The sequence below is a fragment of the Podarcis erhardii genome, assembly GCF_964252035.2.
Source record: "Podarcis erhardii genome assembly, chromosome: 3".
NCBI lineage: Eukaryota > Metazoa > Chordata > Lepidosauria > Squamata > Lacertidae > Podarcis > Podarcis erhardii.
The window spans coordinates 95459654-95484514 of record NC_138507.1 but is presented as its reverse complement, the minus strand read 5'-3'; the positions used below and the strand labels follow the sequence as shown (position 1 = coordinate 95484514).

Genomic DNA, 24861 nt, shown 5'->3' with positions numbered 1-24861 from the left:
GTACGCGAGGGAACCGGTCTAGCCCCATGCCTCTATGGTAATCTATTCTATGTTCCCATCGACGTAATAAGGAACATGTTTTCGTATCCGTCACCCCGAGTACGTCTCACTGAGAAGCGGAGGCGCGTCTGCGTTGGTAGCTGCTTTAAAATAAAACGAGGCATGCCTTCGCTGCCCGCGAGAGCTTCCTTTCCGCCGCCCCGCTCCAGGCATCTCGTTTCTTCCCGGAACGTCCGTGACAGCCGCGCGGGTCACCCGGACCGCTTAGGAAGAGGGACATACCTTAGGCAAGATGGCCGCTGCCATGGCGGGTTCACGTGGGGAGGCCGAGGTTGCCGGCGCCGAAGTCGAAGCGAGCGATAGCGGTAACGGGCGCGAGGATCCTGTTTGCGCTGGGTGGGGAGCCCCGGTGGTGGAAGGGGGTGGCGGCCAGGGGTTGTAAAGGGAGAAGTTACGGGGCGCGTGGATGGGCAGCGACGGAGAAACTCGCTCCTCTGCACCGCCGAAGGGTGGAATAGGGCGAAAGTGCCTGAGATCGAGTACGGTCTTCGCCCCAGTTCCTTGTCCTCTTTGTTTCTACGCCTCATTCTTGCCTTCTGCACAGTTCCGTGTTCTTCCCTCTCCCCACTGTTGTATGCTGGTTTCCAGTGCTCCCCCCCCCTCTAAAAAATCTTTAGGGGCACTCTCATTTTGACTCAAGAAAATCACCATTTTATAGTTCACATCGGGGAAAATAAATACAGTAAATGGACAGAAGTATAGAGATTCACAAAATGTTTAGGGGTATGCGTCCCCCCAGGAAAAAAAGCACTGCTGGTTTCATTTCTGTGCCTAACGCGAACTTGCTATCCAGGATGCCTGAATCTTGATCTCCGTTGCCTTTTCTAAGCTTCCTGGGTTATGTGATGCCGCAAACAAGAACAAAAACCTGCTAGCCTATTTGCAAAGCTAAACAGTGTCGGGTATGGTTTCAAACTGGATCGGGGACCACATGTTGAGATTCCTGGATTGCAGGGAGTTGGACTAGATGAGCCTTGGGGGCCCGTTCAATTCTATGATTTCCCCCTCCCCCTCCCCGAAGATAAGATTACTTTACCCTCCCCGCTCTTCATATACCCCTTTTCTATCTCTCTCAGCACACTCGGAGAGACAGCACCAGCTGTGCTGTGGGTAGTGGAAGGAGAAAGAATAGTAGCACCACTTTCTTCTCTGAATAGCAGGGAATAGTAATGAACTTTGCTTTCCCTAATGATGCAGCCGTATTATTGCTTTGGTTCGTATCGTCATTGTGTAGAAATGGAAACAGAATCTGGGAGACAGAATCTGATGACTTGGTTCATTTTTTAGTCCTTCAAATTATTTGTTGTATTTTTTATTTTATTTTTTATTACTGATGAAGTTGAAAGCCTTTAGATTTCACACATTTTTTACTGGACAAAAATGGAGCAGCAGTCAAGTGTCGGCTAGGAAAAGTAGGGGTAGTTTCAAATAGAAGATCACCCAGTGTGTTATTGGCTTATATATTGGCCCAATACCACTGCAGTAGCCAGTGTCAAAGAGATTTAGACCTTGTTAAAAACTTACTAGCTAGTTCAGGATTGTTTTACGCCTTACAATATTTTGGTATGAAAGGTGATATAGAGTGGAACAAGTGAAGACAAATTTGTTGTGTGATTGTGTACTGATCCTGTAACTTAGAATCCAAGAATGGTAGAGTTGGAAGGGACCCCGAGGGTTATCTGTTTGAACCCCTAATTTTTATTCTGCAGTCTTGTACCCATTTGGGAGTTAAACTCCATGGAACACAATGGGAATTACTCCTTGATAGGTTTGTAAAGACTCATGCCATCAGACATGCAGTTGTGTTGTACAGACAGTTACCTACACAAAGGAAGGTTTGATGGGAGGAAATAGTTCTGGACTAGGTGGGCCTTTGCTCTGATCCATCTGGACTCTTCTCATGTTTTTATATACTTGTGATCTTGAACATACTTTCTATACAAGTGCTTTATTGCTTTATAGCTGAGGCTGGCATCTACTTAAGTGATATCACCTGATGTTTGGCAAATTACAGTCTGTCAAATGGTGATAAGAAATACCTCTACGCTAAGGATAATTGGGATTAAGTGCTTGAAAGCATGTACTGCAATCTAGAAATAATGGTGAAACTCATGAGTTAACTTTGTCCTAGGTCAGGGGATGTTTTTTGGCTGCTGATAAATCGGCATCCTGTTGTGACTTTATTAACTGAGCCAGGAACTGCTTGTACTTGCCAATATTGAACTTCAGCTGCTGCTGAAATGATTTTATTGTGCTTATGAATATATTTGTGTTGCTCAGCTGCAGTGAGGAAAATAGCTAATTCTTACAGTCCATTTTTGTGGTTGTCACTTTCCACATTTTTGTGATTTTTTTGGTTGGCCCAAATAAAAGTATTACAAACATGAGGACTTAGCGGGTTTTTTTCTTATGGCCTAACACGTATTAATTTTATGCTAATCTTTGTAGATATGTGCGGATGCAGAATTAATCTGATGGTCTTTCACTAGAATGAAACCATTTATTATTTTTGAACTGGCAAAATGCTCTCTCCCGCATCACCCTTGAATGTCAAAGGTGGATTAGTGGTTAATTTGGTTTGGTTCTAGTGGCTGGCTAGTGTTAGTCTGCATACTCTGGCCTTCATAGAGACGGATGGGGTCATTCAGTGTTATCAGATGCTAAGCAGTGTTTTTCATGTCTGCTTCTGGACAGATTGACAGTGGTCTACACTATTTGAATTTTAGTATGTACCTTGTAAGCAAGCTTTTACCTTGGAGGATATTGGAGGGACTTTGTTCCCTGATGATTGACAAGTAAATATCATGACAGGATAATATGGACAATTGATATTTTGTTCTCTGAAAACATAGCATACATAATAGGTCAGGCACATCATGCAGAGTGCTGTGTTACTCAGACTTGCATTGATGAGAACATGTTATTGATGGGAGTGGCTGGGGAAAACACAGCCATATGGGCAGGGTATAAATAATACAATTATTATTAATTATTATTACTGCATTGTCACTTTAACATCTCTTGTGGCAGATGACTGTCAGCCAGTTCACAGACTGAAAGTGCTATCTGCTATATATTGTGGGAGAAAATTCTATGCTCTGTGCCAAAGTACATTCTTCTTCCCATCATTTGTGCTGTAGAATGACTGAGGTTTGTATGAGAATTAGAGTTGATTAAACATGAACTGTGTTTAGTCTTTTCTGAAATGATGTTAGCTAAGGGTTGTGAGGATTTTGATTGGTGGTAGGCTGTGGCTGATGTTGCCATGTACTCAATCTGTCAAAAAACAAGAAAGCTGTACCAAAGTGTATTGAAAGCTGTTTTGGCTGTCTTTTCAACCTGCTTCCCTGTGGGGTTTTCTGAAACTATTGGGTGGGAAGAGCAGTAATAAAATGTGTCCTAGTAATCTTTTCTCCTTTCCCAATGGACTGCTGGATGTGTTCTTCCCCTTATCAACCACTAACTAACTATAAATTCTTATAGCCTAATCAACTAAATTCTTACAACATAGATGCAGTAGCCTTAGCTTTATTCCTTTAAGAGGTATCAGAATAGAAGGGATGGACAATTGCAGCAGAGCGAAGCCTCAGATTATCTTCTCTGTATGGAGAAAATACCAGTGACCGTTTTAATCAAACTTGCACCAAGTGAAATAAGTGGTGCACTTGGCATGTATATGCTGAATTGGCTTGTATCACATGCTTATTTTAATCTATCTTGATTTTGGCATTTCAACACTAGATGTCAGTGTTGTGATTGTAATCTCTTTAAAATAAACCAGAAGCACGTTTCCCCCGCAAATGTTTTGCTCTTACCCAAAACATTATTAATTCCATAATAAAATATTGGGGTTTTGTTGATTCATCTGCCATGACTTCTGAAATCTTTGTTCTGAAGAGGATTTTGTTTTTGTTTTTATTTTGCGTGATGTGGATCCTCATATTTTCTCAATTTGCTGCAAATAGTTTGTTGTAGATTAGTTACAGCAGGAAGTGGTGACTGGTCCTTTGAATTCCAGTAACTTGGGACAAATTATCCTTGGTTAAAGATGTTGTCCAAGTAGCAAGGAACTGGGCATACCTCCTCTCAGGGTGAATTGCAGTTTAAATCATGATTTAACAGCAAGGAGACAGGCCAATTTTTATTGTCTAATTAAATAAAGGTTCCTGTAGATAGTTTTTAATGGTGCAAATTTGACCACTAAACAAAAAAGCTTACTGGAGAATTACTTGCACTATTGTTTCATTTTTACAATTAGCCACTACATTGCTTTGTTGTATGGTATGTGTTAATTTTGCGTGCTTTGCTTTTCTACCTCTAGAGAGAATATCTTTTAAATGCTTCCAAATAGGGTCATACCTTGGAAATCAAACAGAATCCGTTCCAGAAGTCCTTTCAACTTCCAAAACATTTGGAAACCAAAGTGCGGCTTCTGATTGGCTGCAGAAAGCTCCTGCAGCCAATCGGAAGCCCTGTCGGACGTTTGGCTTCCAAAAATATTTTGCAAACAGTTACCGTATTTTTCGCTCTATAACACGCACCTGACCATAACACGCACATCGTTTTTAGAGGAGGAAAACAAGGGAAAAAACATTCTGAATGAAACAGTGGATGTATCATTTTTGTGCTTCATGCTGTGGCCACAGACATGTGATCTGATGGTGAATTTGGGGTGACCCAATGCAAAAATCCTGAGAATCCCTGTAGATCCATGCTTTGTAACCACGTTTTTGCAGCATTGCAGCCCCAGGCAACAGTGGGTGCGTGATTTTTTGGGGGGGGCAGGCTGTAGCCATGGACATGCTATGTGATCTGATGGTGAATTTGGGGTGACCCAATGCAAAGATCCTGAGGATCCAGGTAGATCCATGCTTTTTAACCACGTTTTTGCACCATTGCAGCCCCAGGCAACAGTGGGTGCGTGATTTTTGGGGGGGCAGGCTGTAGCCATTGGACATGCTATGTGATCTGATGGTGAATTTGGGCTGACCCAATGCAAAGATCCTGAGGATCCATGTAGATCCATGCTTTTTAACCACGTTTTTGCAGCATTGCAGCCCCAGGCAACAGTGGGTGCGTGATTTTGGGGGGGCAGGCTGTAGCCATGGACATGCTATGTGATCTGATGGTGAATTTGGGCTGACCCAATGCAAAGATCCTGAGGATCCATGTGGATCCATGCTTTTTAACCACATTTTAAATGGGAGGGAAGGAAAAACACAGAACGGACAAGGAGCACGAGAGGGGTGTACAGAGAAGCAGCTGGCTAAGAATGCAGGAGAGGGGTATAACGGGAGGGAGGAAAGGAAGGCAAAAGTTTTCCCTCACCTACCCACCCAAGCCAGCCAGCTCGCGCGTGCGCGCTCGCTCTCTCTCTCCCTCCTGCATGTTTTCAGCAGAACAGGGCACAGAGACTACACTCTGCTTTCCCCTCTGCTTGCCTGGAGGGGAGGGGCTTTCCCTGCTCTTTGTTCCCTTTGAGCAAACACAGCAGGGAAACAGAGGTGGGTGGGCAGTAAGACCCTGAGGCAGAATACAGGAAAGCAGCCGCTTCCTCTTTTCAGGTTTCCCTTTTCCAAGACGCGCGATTTGATTTTTGCCTGATTTTTTTTGCCTCCCCTCGCGCCATTTGGCTCCAGGGACACACATTCGCTCAATAACACGCACAGACATTTCCCCTTCCTTTTTAGGAGAAAAAATCTGCGTGTTATAGAAGGAAAAATACGGTACTGTTTGCGGTGTTCGGGAGCCAGAATGTTTGGGAACTAAGCTGTTCCAAAAACCAAGGTATGACTGTGGTAGGGCTAGAAAACATCAGACCTGGTGGCCAAATACACAGCCTCTTTTTCTGCCCTTAGGAATGCTCTCCTCCATAACTCTGCTTTGCACCCTAAGCATTCTTGCCTGGCTGAAATGTGCCCTTGAGTTCTGCCTCTTGCTTGTTTGGATGGAGGGTAGAGAGGGGTGTGGGTAGAAGCCAGCCTATTGTACAAAGGCAAAACTCACATTCATCGCTCCGCCCCCTTTTGCCTGGCATGTGCCCCCAGGAAGCTTGTCCAGAATGGAAGTAGCCTTGGGATAGAGACTCCTGCCATATAGGATATTGTAGCCAAGGCAGTTTGTGCGGCAAAGTCTAGGAATATAGGAACCGTGAGCACTGGAAAACTTTACTTCCTCTTCCCAGAGTTGCTCCATTCTGCTGGCGCAATCGCACCCTCACAAAAACAGAAAGCAAAGAAAACATTACAAAACCCTCTGAGTGACAGATTGAAGCACTTTCTGAGTAGTTGCTGGACAAACTTGAACACTTTATTTATTCTTAGGTGAACGTGAAATACCTGGCTGTGTTTGGGTGGTAGGTGGAAGTTTATGTATTAAGAAGTGATCTGATTGGTTCATCATTTGTGGAGAAAACCCTTCCTTATCTCAGTGTATGTAATAGAGGCACTGGTTCTGTTTAGAGGTGAACTTTAGGACTAACACACTTATCTTCGATTGTTTTAACATGAATCATAGAGTTAAGGGAAGGGACCATGAGGGGCATCTAGTCTAAACCCCTGCAATGCAGGATTATTTTTGCCCAATGTGGGGCTCGAACCCATGACTGAGATTAAGAGCCTCATGCTCTTACCAACCAAGCTATCCCACTGTATTGGTATCCTTTAAGGGAAACTTGTAATTTACTTGGAGGGAAAAAAAATCCATTTGAAATATGAAGGGTTGCATCCAAAGCTCTACAATTGCAACTCTGCAAGTGTAGTGGGACTTTGCCTTCCTCTCCTGCTTTGTGCTTCTAAAATCTGCTTCTGAGTTCCCCCCCAGGGGCTGCGGATGAAGGTTCCGTCCCGCAAGTAGAGGTCTCTTTTGCTAGCAGAGCAAGACCATTGCATACATGTTCACTGAGTTTGATTTTTCTCCACTCTGCTCTTCTTCTAGGTTCTGAGTGGAGCTCTGGCATTCCAGAGGACAGCTTCTCTTCGGGGGGTGAAGAACCTGATGGTGACGATGAGGATGAGCCTCAGACCCCAGACACGAAAGCCAAAGATGCAGGAGAGTCGAAAGATGCAGGAAATGCTGGCTGGGCTGATGCCATGGCAAAAGTGCTCAGTAAGAAAGTTCCCAAGAGTAAACCCACCATACTGGTTAAAAACAAAGAGCGGGATAAGGAACGAGAGAAGGAAAAGCAGGAGAGGCTGGAGAAGAGGAGAAAGGTAAGGAAGCAGATGCAACATCATGATACCATACATTATGTCCTCCATAAAAACAGTCCTCCCCTTTAGTATTTATTCACACTTACTCTCAGTAGCCAGATTGCTAAACTTTTACAGGCAGTGATTTATGAAAGGTCAGTTTGAGAGACGCCTCTGGGTTACTATGAAGCTTGCGCTCTGTGCATATGCTTTGGCTTGTCATGGTAGGATTGCTAGTGTGCTCCAGGGGTAAAAACTAGCAGCCAAAACATAAGCAAAATTATGCTTGTGCAGAAGTTCAAAGCTTGTTGGAGGAGCAAGCTTGCTCCCTAGCTGCTGACCTGGGACCATGCCCGTAATTTACTAAAAGTACCATCTGAATTCAACCTCGGACTGTTGTTTCCATCTCAGTTAGCATATTAGCACTGGGAAAACCGAAACTGGGACGAATTCTGGCAAGTTATCTATGCAGAATGAACATGTCGCTCAAAACAGATGATGCATACTCACCTTTGCATTGTTGTGTCTCAGAGTCCAGGAAGGAGCAGCCCCCTCCCCTCAGTAAGCCAACTCTTAAATCAGAATTCAAAGCTGGCCTACTGATTGCCACTTGGTGAATTAAAGTTATTTATTGTTTGAAGGATGCTGGTTTCCTGGCCCTGTAAATGAGCCAATAATTTGTGTAGAATGTGGTAGCCTGTATTTTAGGACCGGGGCTTGCATGGTTCCTGGTCCTTACGGCTGACAGTGCTCCCTGTGTTAAAGTGTAAAGTTTTGGGAAGCAGTGCTTTTCAGGGAGTTAATAAGACATCCTTAGGTCACCGCTGATACACCTGGTGAACAAGGTACTAGTCTCTTTAGAAAGGCACTTTGGTTTTCCACTCTGTTATTGACAGTGTATCTGGGATAGGGTGAGCTAAAGTTTTAGGGTCTGGTGTTTCACATCTTTTAATGACTGCACAGTGGTGCTGTATAAACTGAACTGATTTATATGGTGTGATTCACTACCCAAGTAAGTCAGGGTACCAAGTAAGCCAGCTGCTCTTACTTGGTATGAATCTAATGAAGCTCTAATGTGTATTGAAATGGCTTAATTTCAATTGCACTGTGTTACCAGACCACGGTGGCTGCTTTTCTTACTCCCGATATTTTCGGATGAAAATGTAAGGCTATAATATAGGAGCTATTCAGTCACTGTTTGCTCTCTGAATCTGGTTTTATCAGATAAATATGTGGGGTACCACAAATTGGTGGTGTGCTGTTAGTCTATAAACTGATTTGTTCATCATGAGATAAACTTGAAACAGCCTCCCTTTTATTGATTCCATGCTGATGGAAAACTAAAATAGGGTTAGTTGTTTGATCAGAGGCCAGAGCATAGTCATCAAGACATGAATTCATAGCGGTCTGCCTGGAATTATAAAGATAAGAGTTTTCTATAACTTCATAAAAAGAGGCTGCGGGTAATGGAGACTTAGTGTTAAGAGGGTTCAAACAATGTTAACTTGCTGTTCAATTGTTTTAAGAAGCATGACAATCAGTTTTGCTAAAGTAGAGTGCGGGGAAAGGCAGGATAATATACATAGATGTGTACACAAATGTGTTTGTTTGTGTGTATGAAATTGCTGTGGATAAAGACAGGAACCGTGATTGGGTTTGGTTTTCGTGTCTAAATCAAGAAATCTTTACACACTGAAGTTGGTTTCTTTTTCTCACAAAACATTTGGCTATCTCAAAATATAATAAATCCCAGTCTTAATCTTCATAAGTAAAGTGCTACGTTGTTAAAATAAAGTGGGAAATGTCTCCAGTATTCCAAAAATCATGATAGCGCTCTTTATCTCTAATGAACAAGCTTCTGCATATTTGCTTTGGAACTGCAGCTAAGACATCTGCATATTGGCATTGAAGCTGCCTGATCCCCCATGTAAAGCATAAACTGTATATAATTACTGGAAAACAATTGGTTCATGTTATATTAAATATACAGTGGTACCTTGGGTTACATACGCTTCGGGTTACAGACTCTGCTAACCCAGAAATAATGCTTAAGGTCAAGAACTCTGCCCCAGGATGAGAACAGAAATTGTGCTGTGGCGGCGCAGCAGCAGCAGGAGGCCCCATTAGCTAAAGTGGTGCTTCAGGTTAAGAACAGTTTCAGGTTAAGAACGGACCTCTGGAACAAATTAAGTACTTAACCCGAGGTACCACTGTATAACTCTCTCTAAGTGTTACACATTTAATATAAACTTTTAGCAAGCGGCTATAATTGTGTTTAAAGTTGAAGTCTGGCTGTATGAAGAAGTTTGATGGCTCTACCCTACTTTAAAATTGTGGCAATCCTTTTATTTTTGAAAAACTAACTGCATTTGTTCTGAGCTATGTCAAACAACTTTAAAAGTGTCTGACAAAATAGCGGATAAACTGAAAAACGTTTCGGCTTCATTAAGACAGGTGGATTTCAAAACAGACACTGGGAGTTGAGTCTTGGAAGGAAGTATCTTATCTGTCATACCTCCTTAAAAGTTGAAGAAAGGTCTGGACAATAGCTAAGCATAGCTATAGTATGTATTATACTCCAATTTAAAGTTGTGTTTATTAGTGTATCTAGAAGCTCCTTTGCTTCCAGTGTCTCAGGCTTGGATGGTTGTACCATTGGAATGATTTCCAGTCTTGGAGATTGTTCAAGGTTCCCCATAAAATGCAATAGTCGCATGTATTGTCAGAGTACTGAGGTTGCTCATTTGCTCCCAAAATATTTAGAGTCAGAATACAAGGTCACTATCACTGGGCACCACTGCTTATTTGCGGGCAAACTTACTCAAGTCATTCTTGAAGAGCTGTGCTGTTCATCTGTGGTGGTCAGATAGTGCTGCAAACCATCTTGAGAAGGGGGTAATGCCCCACAAATAAGTTGGGACCTGCATACCCTTCAACTCTAGTTTAGAATTCATTTCATAAGAGGCTATGCTCTAGGTTAACTATTTCAACCTTGCCGATCAGCTTTAAACATTTTGCTTGCCCAGGATAAATGGTTCAAAGTAGGTGTGATGTTGTTTGACTGAGTTTCTTTGTTCTTGGTGAGAACAAATAATCGCCTGCCTGGGTGAGCACCCAAATGTCCAGGTCACACTGCAATTGTTGACTTTGACTGGCAGGAGAACTCAACGCCCAGAACATCCCTGCTCAGGAATCTGCTTGATCCATTGGCTCTAATGTAGTTGGAAAGGTTTGCTGGAGAGCCTGTTATGTGAAAATCCACACCACTGACCTGTTGGGCCTATCGCTTGGCACTAGAGGAGCGATGCTGTTAAGCGTAGTTGTATTCTCCCCATCCTCACCTAACGTCGTCCTACATGATTTATCAACTTGGTTTTCTTAAGAAATATCTATATGTGCATGCTGCATTTTTAAAATGCCTAATGCTCTTTCGCATAACAATATTTATGATGCAGCTTGATAAAAAGCGGGAGTGGGAAATGATGTGCAGAGTGAAGCCAGATGTTGCGAAAGACAGAGAAATGGAGAGAAGCCTTCAGAGAATTGCCACGAGGTAAGAGTGTATGTTTGGGCTTTTGAAAACAGATCTAAAGGCATGCCTGAGTAATCTGCTTCTAATCAAATTGAACTCTTAAGAAGTGACTCGTGGGAGTCAAATGATTTATACCTAGTTCTGTCTCGTACAGTATCAAGTTCAACAAAAGATTTCAGAAGTCTTATGAAAGCTTAAAATTTGGACAAGACTATAACGTGTTAAGTGTTCGCCCAGCAGGAGTTCTGGGCCTGAGCTCATCGTTTTTGTTAATTCCATACTTAGAAAATACACAGATCAATCACTTCTCCCACTCTTTGTATTTCTCTAAAGTGCATTCACCAAAACTCGCTGTTCTTGCGGTCAGATTACTGTCTTGCATTAACCTAGCGTTGCACCACATGGCTCTGGTCTAGCACATAACCAGTGCATTTTCTTGATCATATCAGTGGGCTTGTTTTTGACATCCTTACCTCCACAGAGACTGCTTTAAAAGCTTGCCTCTGAACTTTGCGTAGGTGGGTGTGCTAAGTCATTGGCTGACTCCTCTGGCATGTCCCAAAACCTAGTGTCACAGTTTTCAGTTTGTTTACTACTTGTTGGTGTTTGGCCGAACTGCTTCAGAGTTCCTATTCCCTTCTGTCATTTTTGCATGCACTGACCCTTCGCAGGAATAAAAGCATTTTGATAATTTTTCCAGTGTGCATATACACACCTGACAGGTTGCGTAGACATTCACACAGATACTCTCCCAGTGAGTGCACTCCATGCCAAGAAGAGAGGTTTTGCATGAAGCAAATGCTTTTTCTGTGCTGACTCTGCTTACAGAGCCAAGGTACGTGAGCACATTTGGGTTCTTTGGTTTTTCTGTCCTGGAGGAAGATGCGACTTGCATCTTGACTTAAGGACAGGAGGATGTAGCTAATAATAGCTACTTCTCTCAGACCAAGGGAGATGGTAAAAAGCTCTGCTTGAGATTCCTCTGGAATGTGAGGGAGGCATCCATACTTCTTCCAATAATTGCTAAAATGTGGGACCAGTAACTTTTACTAAGTCTTTTCTCAAACTGGGTGCCACAGAAGGCCACCTGGTTCCCAGAAACGGGGGGAAAGTGAAGAGGCACTAAAACAATAGGGGGGGTGACCCCTACAGTGCACTGAAAATATGCTGCTTATGAATTAAGCCCAGTGTTCTTCGAGAACGGTTACCCAGGGGCACTATAAAAGAAGGGGAGGAATCCTGTGCATCCATATAAATAGTTTCAGGAATAAGACATTTTTATAGGCCATCTGAAAGGTACTGTACATTACTGAGAATAATTCCACACAACCTACTGGAAAAAAGTGTTGGAAATGAGGCTTAGTTCTGTCACAGCAAACGGCACTCAAACCAAAATCACTAACACAAAATGGGCATCAACAGCCTGGTTCATAGGACACTTTGCCAATGGTAGGAATAATCCTTGCTTTTTCATCATTTTTTGTGGCGACGCTGGTCTGTGTGTTTGGTTAAGGCTACAAGCAAGCCTGAAGATAACTGATGCTCGTGAAACTCAATTAGCATGGGATTGCGGTGTCTCTAAATTAGATTTTCCTTATCATGATGCTACTCTCCAAGCGCAGACTGTAGTGTGGTGTGAAACTGGGCTTAGAATGTTTACTGGGGGCTTGAAGGAGTACACATTGTTGCCGTCACAAATTGTGGGCCAAGGTCTCTTAGCCTTTGGGTCGGTGACTGTGTGCGGTGTCCTTACATTTCACTGTTCTTTGATTTTACGAAAAGTGCATGATTTGGATCCCTTTTGGCTTTTGAATGGTGTCTTAAACCCACTTGCGTTCTGACTTATTACCCTGACTCCTCTTGCCGTTATCTCGTGTGTCTGGTGCAGTGGGGCTGAGGAGACGCTTTATCAAAGCCATGCTACCTAGCAGGTGTGGCAGTGAAACAACAGGTGCCTAACCACTCCTCCTTTCATCTGCCAGGGGCGTCGTTCAGCTATTTAATGCTGTCCGGAAGCATCAACAGAACGTCAATGAGAAGGTGAAAGAAGCAGGGAGTTCCGAAAGAAAACGGGCAAAATTGATCTCGTCTGTTTCAAAGAGAGACTTTATCAATGTATTGAGAGGAATGGAAGGGACGGAAACAGAGCAAAATGCTGCCAGGAAGACCTTGAAAAGCAAACAGGTAGGTACCACTTCTTGGAGCAGTGGTTCTAATGTGGCAGAGTGAGCCATTCAACTTGCGTGTTTGTGTAATTTTGCTCTCCTGGCTTCAAATGATTATGGAACTTCTTCAGTGTCAGGTACGTTACTGCTTGAATGTTATTCACAGTTTTGGAAGCTATATAACATGTCTGGGGAACCTTTGGCCTTCCAGATATTGCTGAACTAAAACTCCCGTCAGCCACAGCAAACTTAGCCAGCAAAGATGAGGGTTCAGCAACACCTGGAGGGCCCAAGGTTCCCTAGACATGCTGTGTTTCATAACCCTTGCTGCTGCCTTTTAGAGAGTGCTGGATTCTGCAGCTACAGTACCCCCGACAGATGGCAGTCTAGCTTGGATACCTCTAGGAAAGTAAAGCCCACCACTTCCCAAGGCAGTCTAGTCCACTCTCGAAGTGCTCTTACAGTTTCAGTTGCTAAGGTTTTCCCTAAGCAAAGTCCTTACCTCGTTCACATTTTTGTTTTGCCCTCCTTGGGGTCTGGATAGCGTTGAATGGGCTTGGTGGGCAATAGAGCTTAGAAGAACACAGCCATTGACACCAAATGCCCCACTGGAAGTCCCCACTTCACATTTTCAATAGAGTCCTGGGTATCTTCTTTTGGAGCATCTTAAGGAGAGATGAACATATTCAGTACTGCTAACTTTCTAAGACAGATTTCCCCTTTTTGGTCCTTCGGTGTTCAGTCTTGGACAGATTATTTTTTTCTGGGAAATGGTATTGAAATTTGAGTTAGAAACTATGTCAGCACTTGCAGGAAACCTTGGCTCTCTCATCTTGGTTGAAAAGGAAAAATGAGATCTTAGGCAGCGTTGTTCTTGCTCCAAGCTACCATCTCTGCTTTCAAGTGGTCCACTTTATGGTGCTGCCTATCCCCTGTTGTCCTTCTCCGCACATCTTTGCAACATGCATTGGCTGAGTTCAGGCATACTGCCAAGCTATAGTTAAGAAGCCAAACGATGGTTCTTATCTGAATTGTTTCCTATTTGCTCATCATCCAGCTTCAAAAGTTCACTCCCATCTCTGTCTGCAGTAGCCTCATGAGCTGGAGCAGCTTATCAGTGATCTGTCAATTCAAACATAAAAGTATACCACAGCTTATCCTAGCTTCAAGCCATGCTTCGAGTTCGATAGCTCCAAATGGGAATAGGCTCACATTCAGACATTATGGATCTACAGTTTCAAATAAGCAAATCATGGGTTTGTGTTGTGTATCAACCCAGCCTATGTCAACCACTCTGGCTATGGATACTTGACTGATGGGCCATTGATCTGAACCAGAAGGACTGTTTACATTCTGTATATTAAGACTGTTGAAAACTTGAAATGACAGGTTGGAGGTTAGAAATTCTGTCTTTCCTACGTTTCATCTGGTACTTACCATTATGGTGGTACCTCTGGATGCGAACGGGATCCGTTCCGGAGCCCCGTTCGCATCCTGAAGCGAACACAACCTGCATCTGCGCGGGTTGTGATTTGCCGCTTCTGTGCATGCGCGTGGTGTCATTTTGAGCACCTGTGCATGCGCAAGCGGCAAAACCAGGAAGTAACGTGTTCCATTACTTCCGGGTCGCTGCGGAGCGCAACCCGAAAACGCTCAACCTGAAGCAACTTCAACCCGAGGTATGACTGTATCTGTGGTGGGCTTGTGAATGACTTGGTTCTGGGGCTAACCTCAGACCTCAGAATGACATTTGTTCACACTGGTTTGAATCGGGGACAGACTTTATCTGCAGTGTTTTAGTTTTCATTAAAAGTTCTGCCAAGATACCTGTGTTCCAGCCTAGCTGCAAGGTTACTGCTGATACAATAATTCCTTCCGAGAGGAACCTGCTTTTAAAAAGTCGTTCAAGGGCAAAGATGTTGGATCAGTCAGATTTGAAAGGGAGCAGGACTTGGGGTTTCGGAATCTAGAATTTCAGAAGCTGCATGTTTATAATGCATATTTGCGTTCATGCTTGAACTTTGTGCTCGCTAGTGGGTGGAATACTTCTCTTGGCCCCATTCCATTGGAGTTAACTAAGCGCTTTCCTGTGCCAGCAAGAAATACTTTAATCAGTTGGGAGACAACAGTTTGTCATGCGTTCTTTGTTTAGTGTGCTTTCGGGAAGCATGCCGAAACACTCCGTGGCATGAAGAACCCTCTGAGTTTCACGCAAGTGTACGATTAAAGTATTTTAAAAATTCATTGGGTAATAAGAGTAACTTAGACTGTTGCCAAGTGTTCCATTTCTCCTTAAATCTGTCCGGCTTGCTTGATTTCAAAGGCTGGAAAAATTAGAATAATAAGCTTGATGTTGTAATAGAAGCTCTCCAGCGCTGCTGTTTGTAATCTGTTGGTACACAGAAACCCAAAACTGACTTACAGGGCGTGTTGCATAGCTAGCACTGTGGTCAGAGCTGGTGCTTTGGTTGCTGACAGAGCAGGTCTTGTCACTAAACATCATTGAGGTTGGGTGGGAAGGCAGACCAGGAGCTACGTGGAAGTAAGGAGGGGGTAATATGCAAGTGTGGCCTAGCCAAGGAGAACGAAACCCATGCCATTATGGTATATTGGGGGGGATGGGGACTGGACAGGCTCCCATTTGGGAGGGTCTTCACTCTCCTTTTGCCTGGAGTACTTGCAGAATGAGAAGTGAACAAGCCCCTCTTCCCTTGTGAAGTCTTGTGTGTGTGTCTCTGTGTGTATGTGTGTGTTCAGTTTTACTGTGGGTTAAATGGAGACTGTGCACAACTCGGCAGCACATTCAGGTGTGCTGTGCACGGTATCTAGCCAATATGCACAGTTGCCAGGCAGAGACTCCTGTACATATTTTACCCGTGGAACTGATGAACGAAATGGGTGCTGGAGGACATCTTGCTTCTGTACGCCTGAAATGTCCTGGTTGTCTTTTTGCATGGTAAAAAGTACGATGTGGGGTGTTTGGTTCTCTCCCCACCCCCACCCCCACCCCCCACCTGGTAGGTATTTCAGAAAATCAATTTTGGATGGGAGAAGCTTTTGTCAGCTTTCCAAACCTAACATCTGATACCTTCCCCTCAACCCCTTAGTTGAAATAATGTTATAAAGCTGGTGGTGAGGTGTGCAAAATCCTGGATTTTTAGATCATATGCATTTGCGGCAAAATCTGTCTTTATAGTAATGCCTTGGTATTTGTGGCTATTCTCTCCTCTTCTCCCCCCCCCCCCATTTTCACTTCCTGCAACTTTTTGAACTCTAAATCTCTTCCTACTATTCAACTAAACCAACTCTTGGGGGGGGGGGAGGGGTTGCCATGTGGCTCTCAGTCAAGGCTGGCTTTGGTTTTGCTTTTCTTCCCCACCCTTCACCTTTTAAAGAAATAAATGGAAATTGACGTGTTCAGCATCAGGTAGGAACTTGACCTCAGAACACAAATATTTGTGGATGGAGGTATTTTGGGGACATGCATATTAAGCATTCCTTCCTTATGGATTTCTGCAGCCTTTATGTGACAGGTAGGTTGTTAATGCATCTAAACTCTTGAGTGGAACTGCGAAAGATGGAATTTGCATGAATATCTCCAGGGTAATCAGTTTGCAATGGAGAAGTACTGTTTCAATGTATTAATTTTTGTGGGGGGGGGGGGGAGGTGAGTTATGAAGCTCGATTGTGGCCATAGATCAGAGAGAGGTGGGGAACGCAAAGTTTCCCCCAGCTCCGTGCAATGAGTAGATGTCAGAACTGTGCACATTTTTGTGCCGTGCATTGCCAAAAGTGTGCACCACCACTTTGTGTCCTTTTGTTGGTGTGGGAATGCCTGCAAATGCATGGTTATTAGGTTTCTAAACTGCTTTGAGCATCTCTCTCTCTCTCTTTTAACCTGGCAAGTCCAGCTTTGGAAAACAAGTCTTAACTGAACTTGAAATGTTTTGATTGAACTTGAAGAATGAATGCTCCGGTAGGCCAAATTGTAAGTGTCGATATTCAAGGCCACAGGGAAGGAATCTTATCAGTTCCTACACTATGGTAGCTTAAGGTCAGCCACAGATCATTCAGAAGCCCTCGTCATGAAGAAAGTATTTATTTTGCCTCTCCGCTATGACACTGCCTACTCAGCAGCACACACCGTAGCCTGAACAGTCGTGTGGGCAGCAGATGTGCTGCTGAACAAACCTTGAAACAGAGAGCAAGACCTCTCCAGTGCCTGCGATTCCATATAGCTCTCCTAAGTAACTGCATGCTGCAGGTTAGAACTACTTTGCTTGTGCTCAAGCATACACCATATCTCACCATGTTCTCAAAGTAGCACATGTGATCCTTAGTGAATAGAGCATGCTGTAACACAGAATTCTTCAACCTTGGGCCCTAGACGTTGTTGCCTTCGAACTCCTATGATCCACGACTAGCTTTGCCCAGCTTTCAAGGATGATGGGAGTTGTCCCACACCATCTGGGGACCCAAGGTTGAAGAGAGCGGCACAAGCAGGGTCTGAAGTAGTTGAACACCAGCCTTGCCACCTAAGTGCCTTGTTTTTTCTTTAATAGAGGAATTTAATGCCGTGGAGGGTACATTCCTAGGAAGGGTTTGTGGTACATCTTCCTCGCTACATTGTGAGCTGGATTTTTTGATCTTTTTGAAGCTTTTGGAGTTCTACAACTGCAAAACAACAACAACAACAACAATAATTTTTTAAAATAATAAATTTTATTTATACCCTGCCCTCCCCAGCCAAGACCGAGCTCAGGGCGGCTAACACCAGGCATACAAACAATTGATTAAAATATAACTTAAAAACAAGATTAAAATGCAACATTAAAACGCAGCCTCATTTCAGTAGAAACTCAAATCCAAAACTTTTTAGGGATGAAAATGTCAAACTATCCAGCAAGGCCAACTATCCAGACTGGTCCTATGTGGGCCAGAAAAAAGCCAGGGAAGTCCTCAAATAGGAGTTCCATCACAGAAGGAGAAAGGAAAAAGGAAAGATGGAAGGCAGATCTTTACATGAAGCGGAATAAGGTGGTAAAGTCCCAAAGTTTGGGAAGTGTGGGAAGTTTCCCTGCCTAAAATTGTATGCAGCTAGAAAGCCAGCGTTTTGTGTTGGGGGGGGGGGTGGAGAGACCACAGTTTGATTTCCTTCCCCACCCCTGCTTACAATCTGATACCATCTTTATTGTGCCACCTAATTTTGCTGCCTGTGCAGATTCTGTGCATGCTTGTTCACGTTCACCAGCAGAGAAGGGTTTTCCTATCGCCTGTCTCCTCTACAGCTCCAGTGAGGTTTCACGGTCTGGTGTTTGAAAACTTGTTCATGCTTCTTTAAAAACTGTAGCCCTCTGCAGATTTTCTGTGCTCAGATGGGAGTAATTATTTTTTTGAACGGGATCCAAGGACTTTGCCTTTCATATCATTAACGGTTTATCAAAGTATTTCTTAATCCTCGCTGAACCTGCTGACTTTTGTAATATATATTTTTTTCTCTCCAAGGTACATAATGCTTGTTTCTGGGCAGGATCTTGTGGTCTCTGCCCCCTTCCCATCTTCCTTATCTGGAAAGCCTGCTTGGGGAAGGCAGCGGGGTTTGTTTGTGCCGTGCTATTTAGAGTGTGGTAGCAGTGAGGGGTGGCAGGCTTGGAACATTTGTATTCCCAGCGTTGAGTTGAGTTATTCTGAGCATGGCCTCTCACAGAGACATAATGGGGACTTAAGTCCATTGAGTCTACTCTATTGGATATCCCCCAGTACTTGAAGAGTTTTATCTCCACCACTCCAGTGCCCACTGTAGGGCAAGCCAGGAATACCAACCCTGCCTTGGACCCCTTTGCACAGGGAGTACTAAGATACAATCTTCTGGCAGATAGAGGATGAGCACAGCGTGGTTTTGGAGGGAGATAATGCAAGAACTTGGCAGTGGAGAAAGAAGAGGGGCAGGCTGTGCCGTAGCATTGATTTCTACACTTCCCCTCTTCTACTGAGGCTAGATGCAAGATTCAGAGAGCGTCTCCCTCCCTACTGGTCAGGATCTTCCTCCCTTGTTCATCATAATTCATCCCCTCTGCAATTTGGAAATGTTTGTGTTTTTTGTTCCCCTTGCTCCTGCAGTTGTGTTGTACGTCAGTATCTGCATATCTGCACTCTGTAGTCAGGCTGCATCCAAATCCGCACTAAGGAGACAATTGGGGAGAGGAGCAGTTACAAAGCTCCTCTGTGCTTTTAAAAGTTTGTTTTGCGAAGTGTAGCTGAACCTCATATATCCTAACAATTGTGCAAAAGTGGAGGTGCCTCTGCTGGGTGTCTCTGCTAGAAGCACTGTAGCTGCTTGTCTGCATACCAGAATCTCCCTCTGCTATTATAATATATGAGCTAGGGAGATGTTTGGAACTTGTTAAGTAGCCTGAAGAACAGGACTGCATTGTAGAAACTTGCAAGAGAAAAAAGCGTATTAAATCATAGTGGTGATAAATCAACAATTACATGATCTGTTTTGTGCATGTGTTCATATGTAATGCATGACCTTAAATTAACAACCAGTACTATCCATTGTGTTGAAATATCTTGCAAGGGGAACTCGGGTTGTTACCTTATTTCCCCCGGTATTACTGCCAGAATGGTTTTTTTGTTTAAATATAGCAATGGTATATAAAACAACTTGGAACAACCTGCGATACACACCTTTTGATCTAGTACATGAATTATGCACAGACATCCAAAATCTCTAATTCAATTAGGACTGCTTTATTGAACTTTAGAAGCATGATAGTCACATATATTTTATTTGAGTTTTAACTTGACGGTATTATACTAACAGCTTCCGTTATTCCTGTGGTCATGATTGTCTTGAATGCTAATTCACCTGCGCTATCTCTCATTTAGGCTCCCCTAACCCTAAGCTGGAACGCGGGTGGCACTGTGGGTTAAACCACAGAGCCTAGAACTTGCCGATCAGAAGGTCGGCGGTTTGAATCCCCGCGACGGGGTGAGCTCCCGTTGCTTGGTCCCTGCTCCTGCCAACCTAGCAGTTCAAAAGCACGTCAAAGCGCAAGTAGATACCTTCCAGCAGGAAGGTAAACGGCATTTCCGTGCGCTGTTCTGGTTTGCCGAAAGCGGTTTAGTCATGCTGGCCACATGACCCGGAAGCTGTACGCCGGCTCCCTCGGCCAGTAAAGCGAGGTGAGCGCCGCAACCCCAGAGTCGGCCACGACTGGACCTAATGGTCAGGGGTCCTTTTACCTTTACCTTTAACCCTAAGCTGTCTTTTACATTGAAGCTGAAAATGGCACCATTCAGATCTTTGTTGAGTCATCATGTTGTGGACAACTGTAACGATAGTAAATTCTGAAATATAAACTTCCCAAGCTTTCGTTACGTATCATTTTAATTCCAAATTGACTTCTAGCTTTGGGCTCCGTTGTATAGATAGACAACGTGCCTTTTTCTTGCAGAACGTTGCCTCCAAATTTCTTCAGGGTCATGGAAATGTGTTCAGCAATGTGGAGTGAAAGGCCTTGGTAGTGAAGGTGTGACTTTACCCCCCTACTTCTTAAGAAGGTGGTCAAGAAAAGGCCTTTTCTGGCAAACCAGTCAGAAGAAGATGGGAAGGAAGGAAGATGTCTTTCTCTTCCCCTGCTCCTTAGCTTGTAGTGCATTGAGTTGTGTGTGTCCTCGTTTATGAGACTTTGCACCCACCATCCTCTTGCTTTTCAGTAGCCAGCCTGCTGCTATCAGAGCCTCACGTTTAACCATCAGTAAGCAATGCACCTTGGGAAGCAGTTTTGATGTGTGTGTGTGTGTGTGTGTGTGCGTGCGCGCCTTATTGAGCTTGCATCTTAGTAACAACCTGGAAGGATCATAGAGGCTTTGGAATTAACTGGCCAAGCGCAGTCCAAGCCCTTTTATATGGTCCATATCACACTTTAGGAATTGGTACAGAATGGCCAGGATTTGGCAGGCTCTTCTCCAGGGAGGCCAAGGGCTAAGCTAGCATGAAAATGGATTCTTTCCGATAGACGGTCTGATCTTTCCAGGTCGGGATTAAGATGTTCAACAAAGCATTACGCCTTCGTTAACCCTACCTGGCTCATGAACAGAGAATTTAGACCCTAGTACTGCCAGTCTCTCAACTGGCTCTGCACATATTCCCCTAATAAGGAGTGCATTCTTAAAAGTAGGGGGAATTCTACAGAGAATCTTGGTCTATTGAAAACACCTCAAGTTTAGTGATGCAGATTTAAGTTAATAAGTATTTTTTTCCTTTATGGAACAATGAAGCTTTTCTGCCCCAGTACTAATTGTATATATTTTCGAACATGGAATCCCAGGGGTGGAACAGCGCTGAACACTGGTGGGTCACATGGAAATTATCTGGCAATGTTGCAAATCTCATAGAGCCATGGGACTGAAAAGGATAATTAGGACGCTGCTTCTAAGGCCCCTCCAGGTTAATTTGCAGATGCAGTTTGCCACTTGTCTGCTCATTGAGTTGTAGTTTGAAAGCCATTGTAGCTGCTGCTGCTTAACTGTATTTTCTTTGACGTGACTTTATGCATGCTCATTTCTATAATTCTACTGCCATTTTGTTGTTCAAAGTAAAGTTCTGTAGGCTGGAAAGCAGTCTAGTTTTATCCCTGTTTACTCAGAAGCAAATCCCGTCAATCTGTTAGTGTCCTGGAATTCAGCAGCTTGTACTGGGGCAGTGGAGGCTGATTCCGTAGACACATTCTGCCCTCAATTTCTACCTGCCTGCCTCCTTGCAACCAGGTCAAGGGGTTGGCACTGCCCATCAGCATCCTGCTCCTTGGGCTTAGTATTAATTTTGTAGAGGAGGAAGCAGGGAAAACCAGGGCATGAAACACTACTGGACTGGAGGTTGGAAAACATGAGTTATTTGCCCATTTTTTATGTATGTGCTGAATATCTGACCTGATTAAATGAGCCGCCACTGACATGTACCAGTGCCTAAACCAAGGGTGATGGTCTTGGGTTGCTGCTGAATCCTGAACACCAAAAATGGAAGAGTCAGCAGCTGGAGAGGAATAGTATTGGAAGCAACTGAATCTTAATTGGGAATACTCATCAGTCAGTTGGATTGTGCAGTTTCTGTCCACATACATTTAAAGCAGCATGGTGTGAAAGTGGCCATTGCCTCCATGTCAAAGAACTGCTATAGAAACTGTGCACATTCCAGCTGATAAGGAGTGAATGTGGCCAGGGAAGAACTCTGTCATAAGCAAGGTAGGTGGGATGAAACTGGGAGTAAGTAAGGTTGCATCCAAAGGCCTGATATTAATTGTGGCGTCCACCACCTGTATCATGCTTTAGTTTGCCCTGCCAGATCAGACAATAGACCTGTCCATCAAAGCATCCTGTTTCCTACAGTGGGAGACTAGATATTTTGGGAAAGCACCCCAGGCGGGCGATGAGCACGATATCCCTGACTTGCTACAATTCCCTAGTGACTGGCATTGAGAGGCAGGCTTCCTCTGATCCTAGAAGCGCTGTATGGCCCATTGATGCCCTCTGTGCATGTTTCTGATTAAGTGCTGGGCTTAAGCTTGCAGGAGCTTCATCCTTGGTCAGTGTCAACCTGAAGCATGCGTTTATTCGCCTGGTTTGAAACAGAACCCAAGTGAGGCTGTTAAATATTGGGTGTACATGGAGACAGGTTGCCTTCCTTGGGTGGTCCCCCAGCAAAGACTCAGAACGCGAACCTGTAATTCCACAGCTCTGTGGCTAATTAAAGCAGGACAAACACAACACTTCTGTGTGCTGGAGATGATGTTATCCAGAATAGAATGGAGACCAGGTGCTGTAAACAATTCTCTGCGATGTTTGCTTACTGGGAATGCTTTCCAGCAGCTGTAGCAGAGCCTCCTGATTAAGAGCTGCTGATGGGACTGTGGGTGTTCAATTGTGTGCATCATTTTTCACATTTGTGTTTTGAAGCCAGTATAACTTGCTGCTTGGGTTTTGTTCCAAGACAGCAGTGGCCAATTCCATCACCCACCCACCAATTGAAATAGCATTCTGCAGAGAGGACTGGAGTTTATTTTCAGTATGGCTCTCAACTGACTCAAGCCTTTTTTTAATGATTTATCACTTGCCTTTGCTTAAATCTAAATGCATTTTGCCTATTTCCAAAGCTGTAATGCCCCTTTGAGGCCCTAGAGGGATTTTTGTTTCTTCATCGTAGAAATTCTAAATGACCTGATAAACCAAAGTTGCCACATGAAAGAAATAGTTGTCTTTAATATTCCTCCTCATTTTGGGGACCTGGGATATACAGTAATTATTATAGTAATGCACCAAAGTCAAAATGGTTTAAGAATGAAGCAAGTTCAAGGCCTATCAGCCAGCATTAGGGAACACTTAAATGCTGTATTGCCATTGATTCCCACCGCCTGCTGTTTGCTTCAGTTACCTATTTTTACTGAGGAGGGGGGTGGGTGAGGGAGGTCAAGTTTGTTCCTGATGTGCAATGTACATGGTAGCTACAAATGCAGATGGGAAGGAAAAGCCATCGTAAGATTTCCTTTAAATCTCTTTTTGCTATGAAGAGCTGCTAAGTTGATACAGCTGGGAAAGCAATGCCCTTTTCAGTCTCAGTCCCACTGATTCATAGGGAGCTTAAATGTTCAAGCTTGCAGCGGTTGTATTTAGCCATTCTTAGTATATAGCATTCTCTCAATGTCCCAGCTGATGTCTTTGCCTATCAAAAACTTGATTTGTTTTTACATCCAAAGACTGCTCATGCAATCAAGAATTGAAGCGGGGGAAATGGGTAGAAGCTCACTTGTGCTGTGGTTTGGCAAACTCAGTGACAAGAGACTTCCTAGGTAAATTCCCAGCTTCAAAGTTTGGCCACAATCCTGTGCAAGGCCAAATGAAGATACCTAACTAGACAAGTCACAAGCCCACCCCCCAAAGAATTTTTTTTTGGATGAAGGTTTGAATGCTTTCCAATGATTGGCATTCAGCCCCCCTGTAAAAATTGCAGTGCCCCAACTGGGGCTGGTTTTATTGCCTCCAAAGGGTTGTCTTGTCTCTATTTTTATTTTACTAATTGAGCTTGGACTGCCAATATGTTTCTACTAAATGGAGATTAGTTTGCCCTGGTAAATGAGTCCTCAGAGTAATAAGCAAAAAGCTGCTGCAAAACATGTTTACTTGTAAGTCCTTTTGATTTCAGTACAAGAGCTTAAGTTTGCCGTTTCTAAGAAGTATTTCTCACATACACGTTGGACTGGTTGGGAAGCAACAATAAACAATGGTTTGTTGTGAGCACCAGTCTTGGGATTTCAGCCCTCTATTGTGCTCTGTGTGTATGAGGAGAGGAGAGGTAAAGCTTCTGCTTCTGGTGTAGAAGAAACTGCAGTTTGTTCCACCAGAAGCAGGCCTTTGCTGCAAGGATAATGTTAGGAAATAAGACAAGACTATCCAGTCCCCATTGAAATTTTGCATGCTTTGATGCCTAGTAAATGACAACTTGTTGAAAACATGAACAGAGATGAGACACTGCACCTAAGCACCAAATGAAATTTACAATTTTTTCGCTTTGCACCAATGAAGCAAATGTAGAAGACCAGTCATCTTCTTTTCTGGGTGGGTGGGTAAGGAATTTTGCACACTATTCCTTCAGCCGTATGATGGTATCATTCTTATTACAAAAATGCAAAAAGAAGTGCCTATGTAGGTGTGGGGTTTTGTGAACATACACCTCTCTGCACTGCTGTGCCAAGATACGGATTGTTTTGGCTTCTCAGGAATGTGCCATTTTGGAAGGCAAGGAATGTAGGCCTTGGCTTAATAAGGTAGAATTAAAGTTGCGTCATGTTGCAGGTGCCAGGAATAAGTTTGTTAGAGGAAGTTGGATTCTGGCATTAGATAATACGTTTTTGCA

General features: G+C 43.7%; 1 protein-coding gene across 1 annotated transcript in view; it reads left to right on the top strand.

Moving 5' to 3' along the window:
• Positions 1-215: 215 nt before the first annotated feature.
• The window catches only part of RRP15 (ribosomal RNA processing 15 homolog), a 30764-nt gene continuing 6118 nt past the window's right edge, over positions 216-24861 (top strand). The window contains exons 1-4 of the mRNA XM_081857839.1: positions 216-365; positions 6997-7271; positions 10706-10803; positions 12765-12966. Of these exons, the coding sequence (XP_081713965.1) occupies positions 293-365; positions 6997-7271; positions 10706-10803; positions 12765-12966 (648 nt within the window). The 5' untranslated portion in view covers positions 216-292. The remainder of the gene's footprint in view (positions 366-6996; positions 7272-10705; positions 10804-12764; positions 12967-24861) is intronic.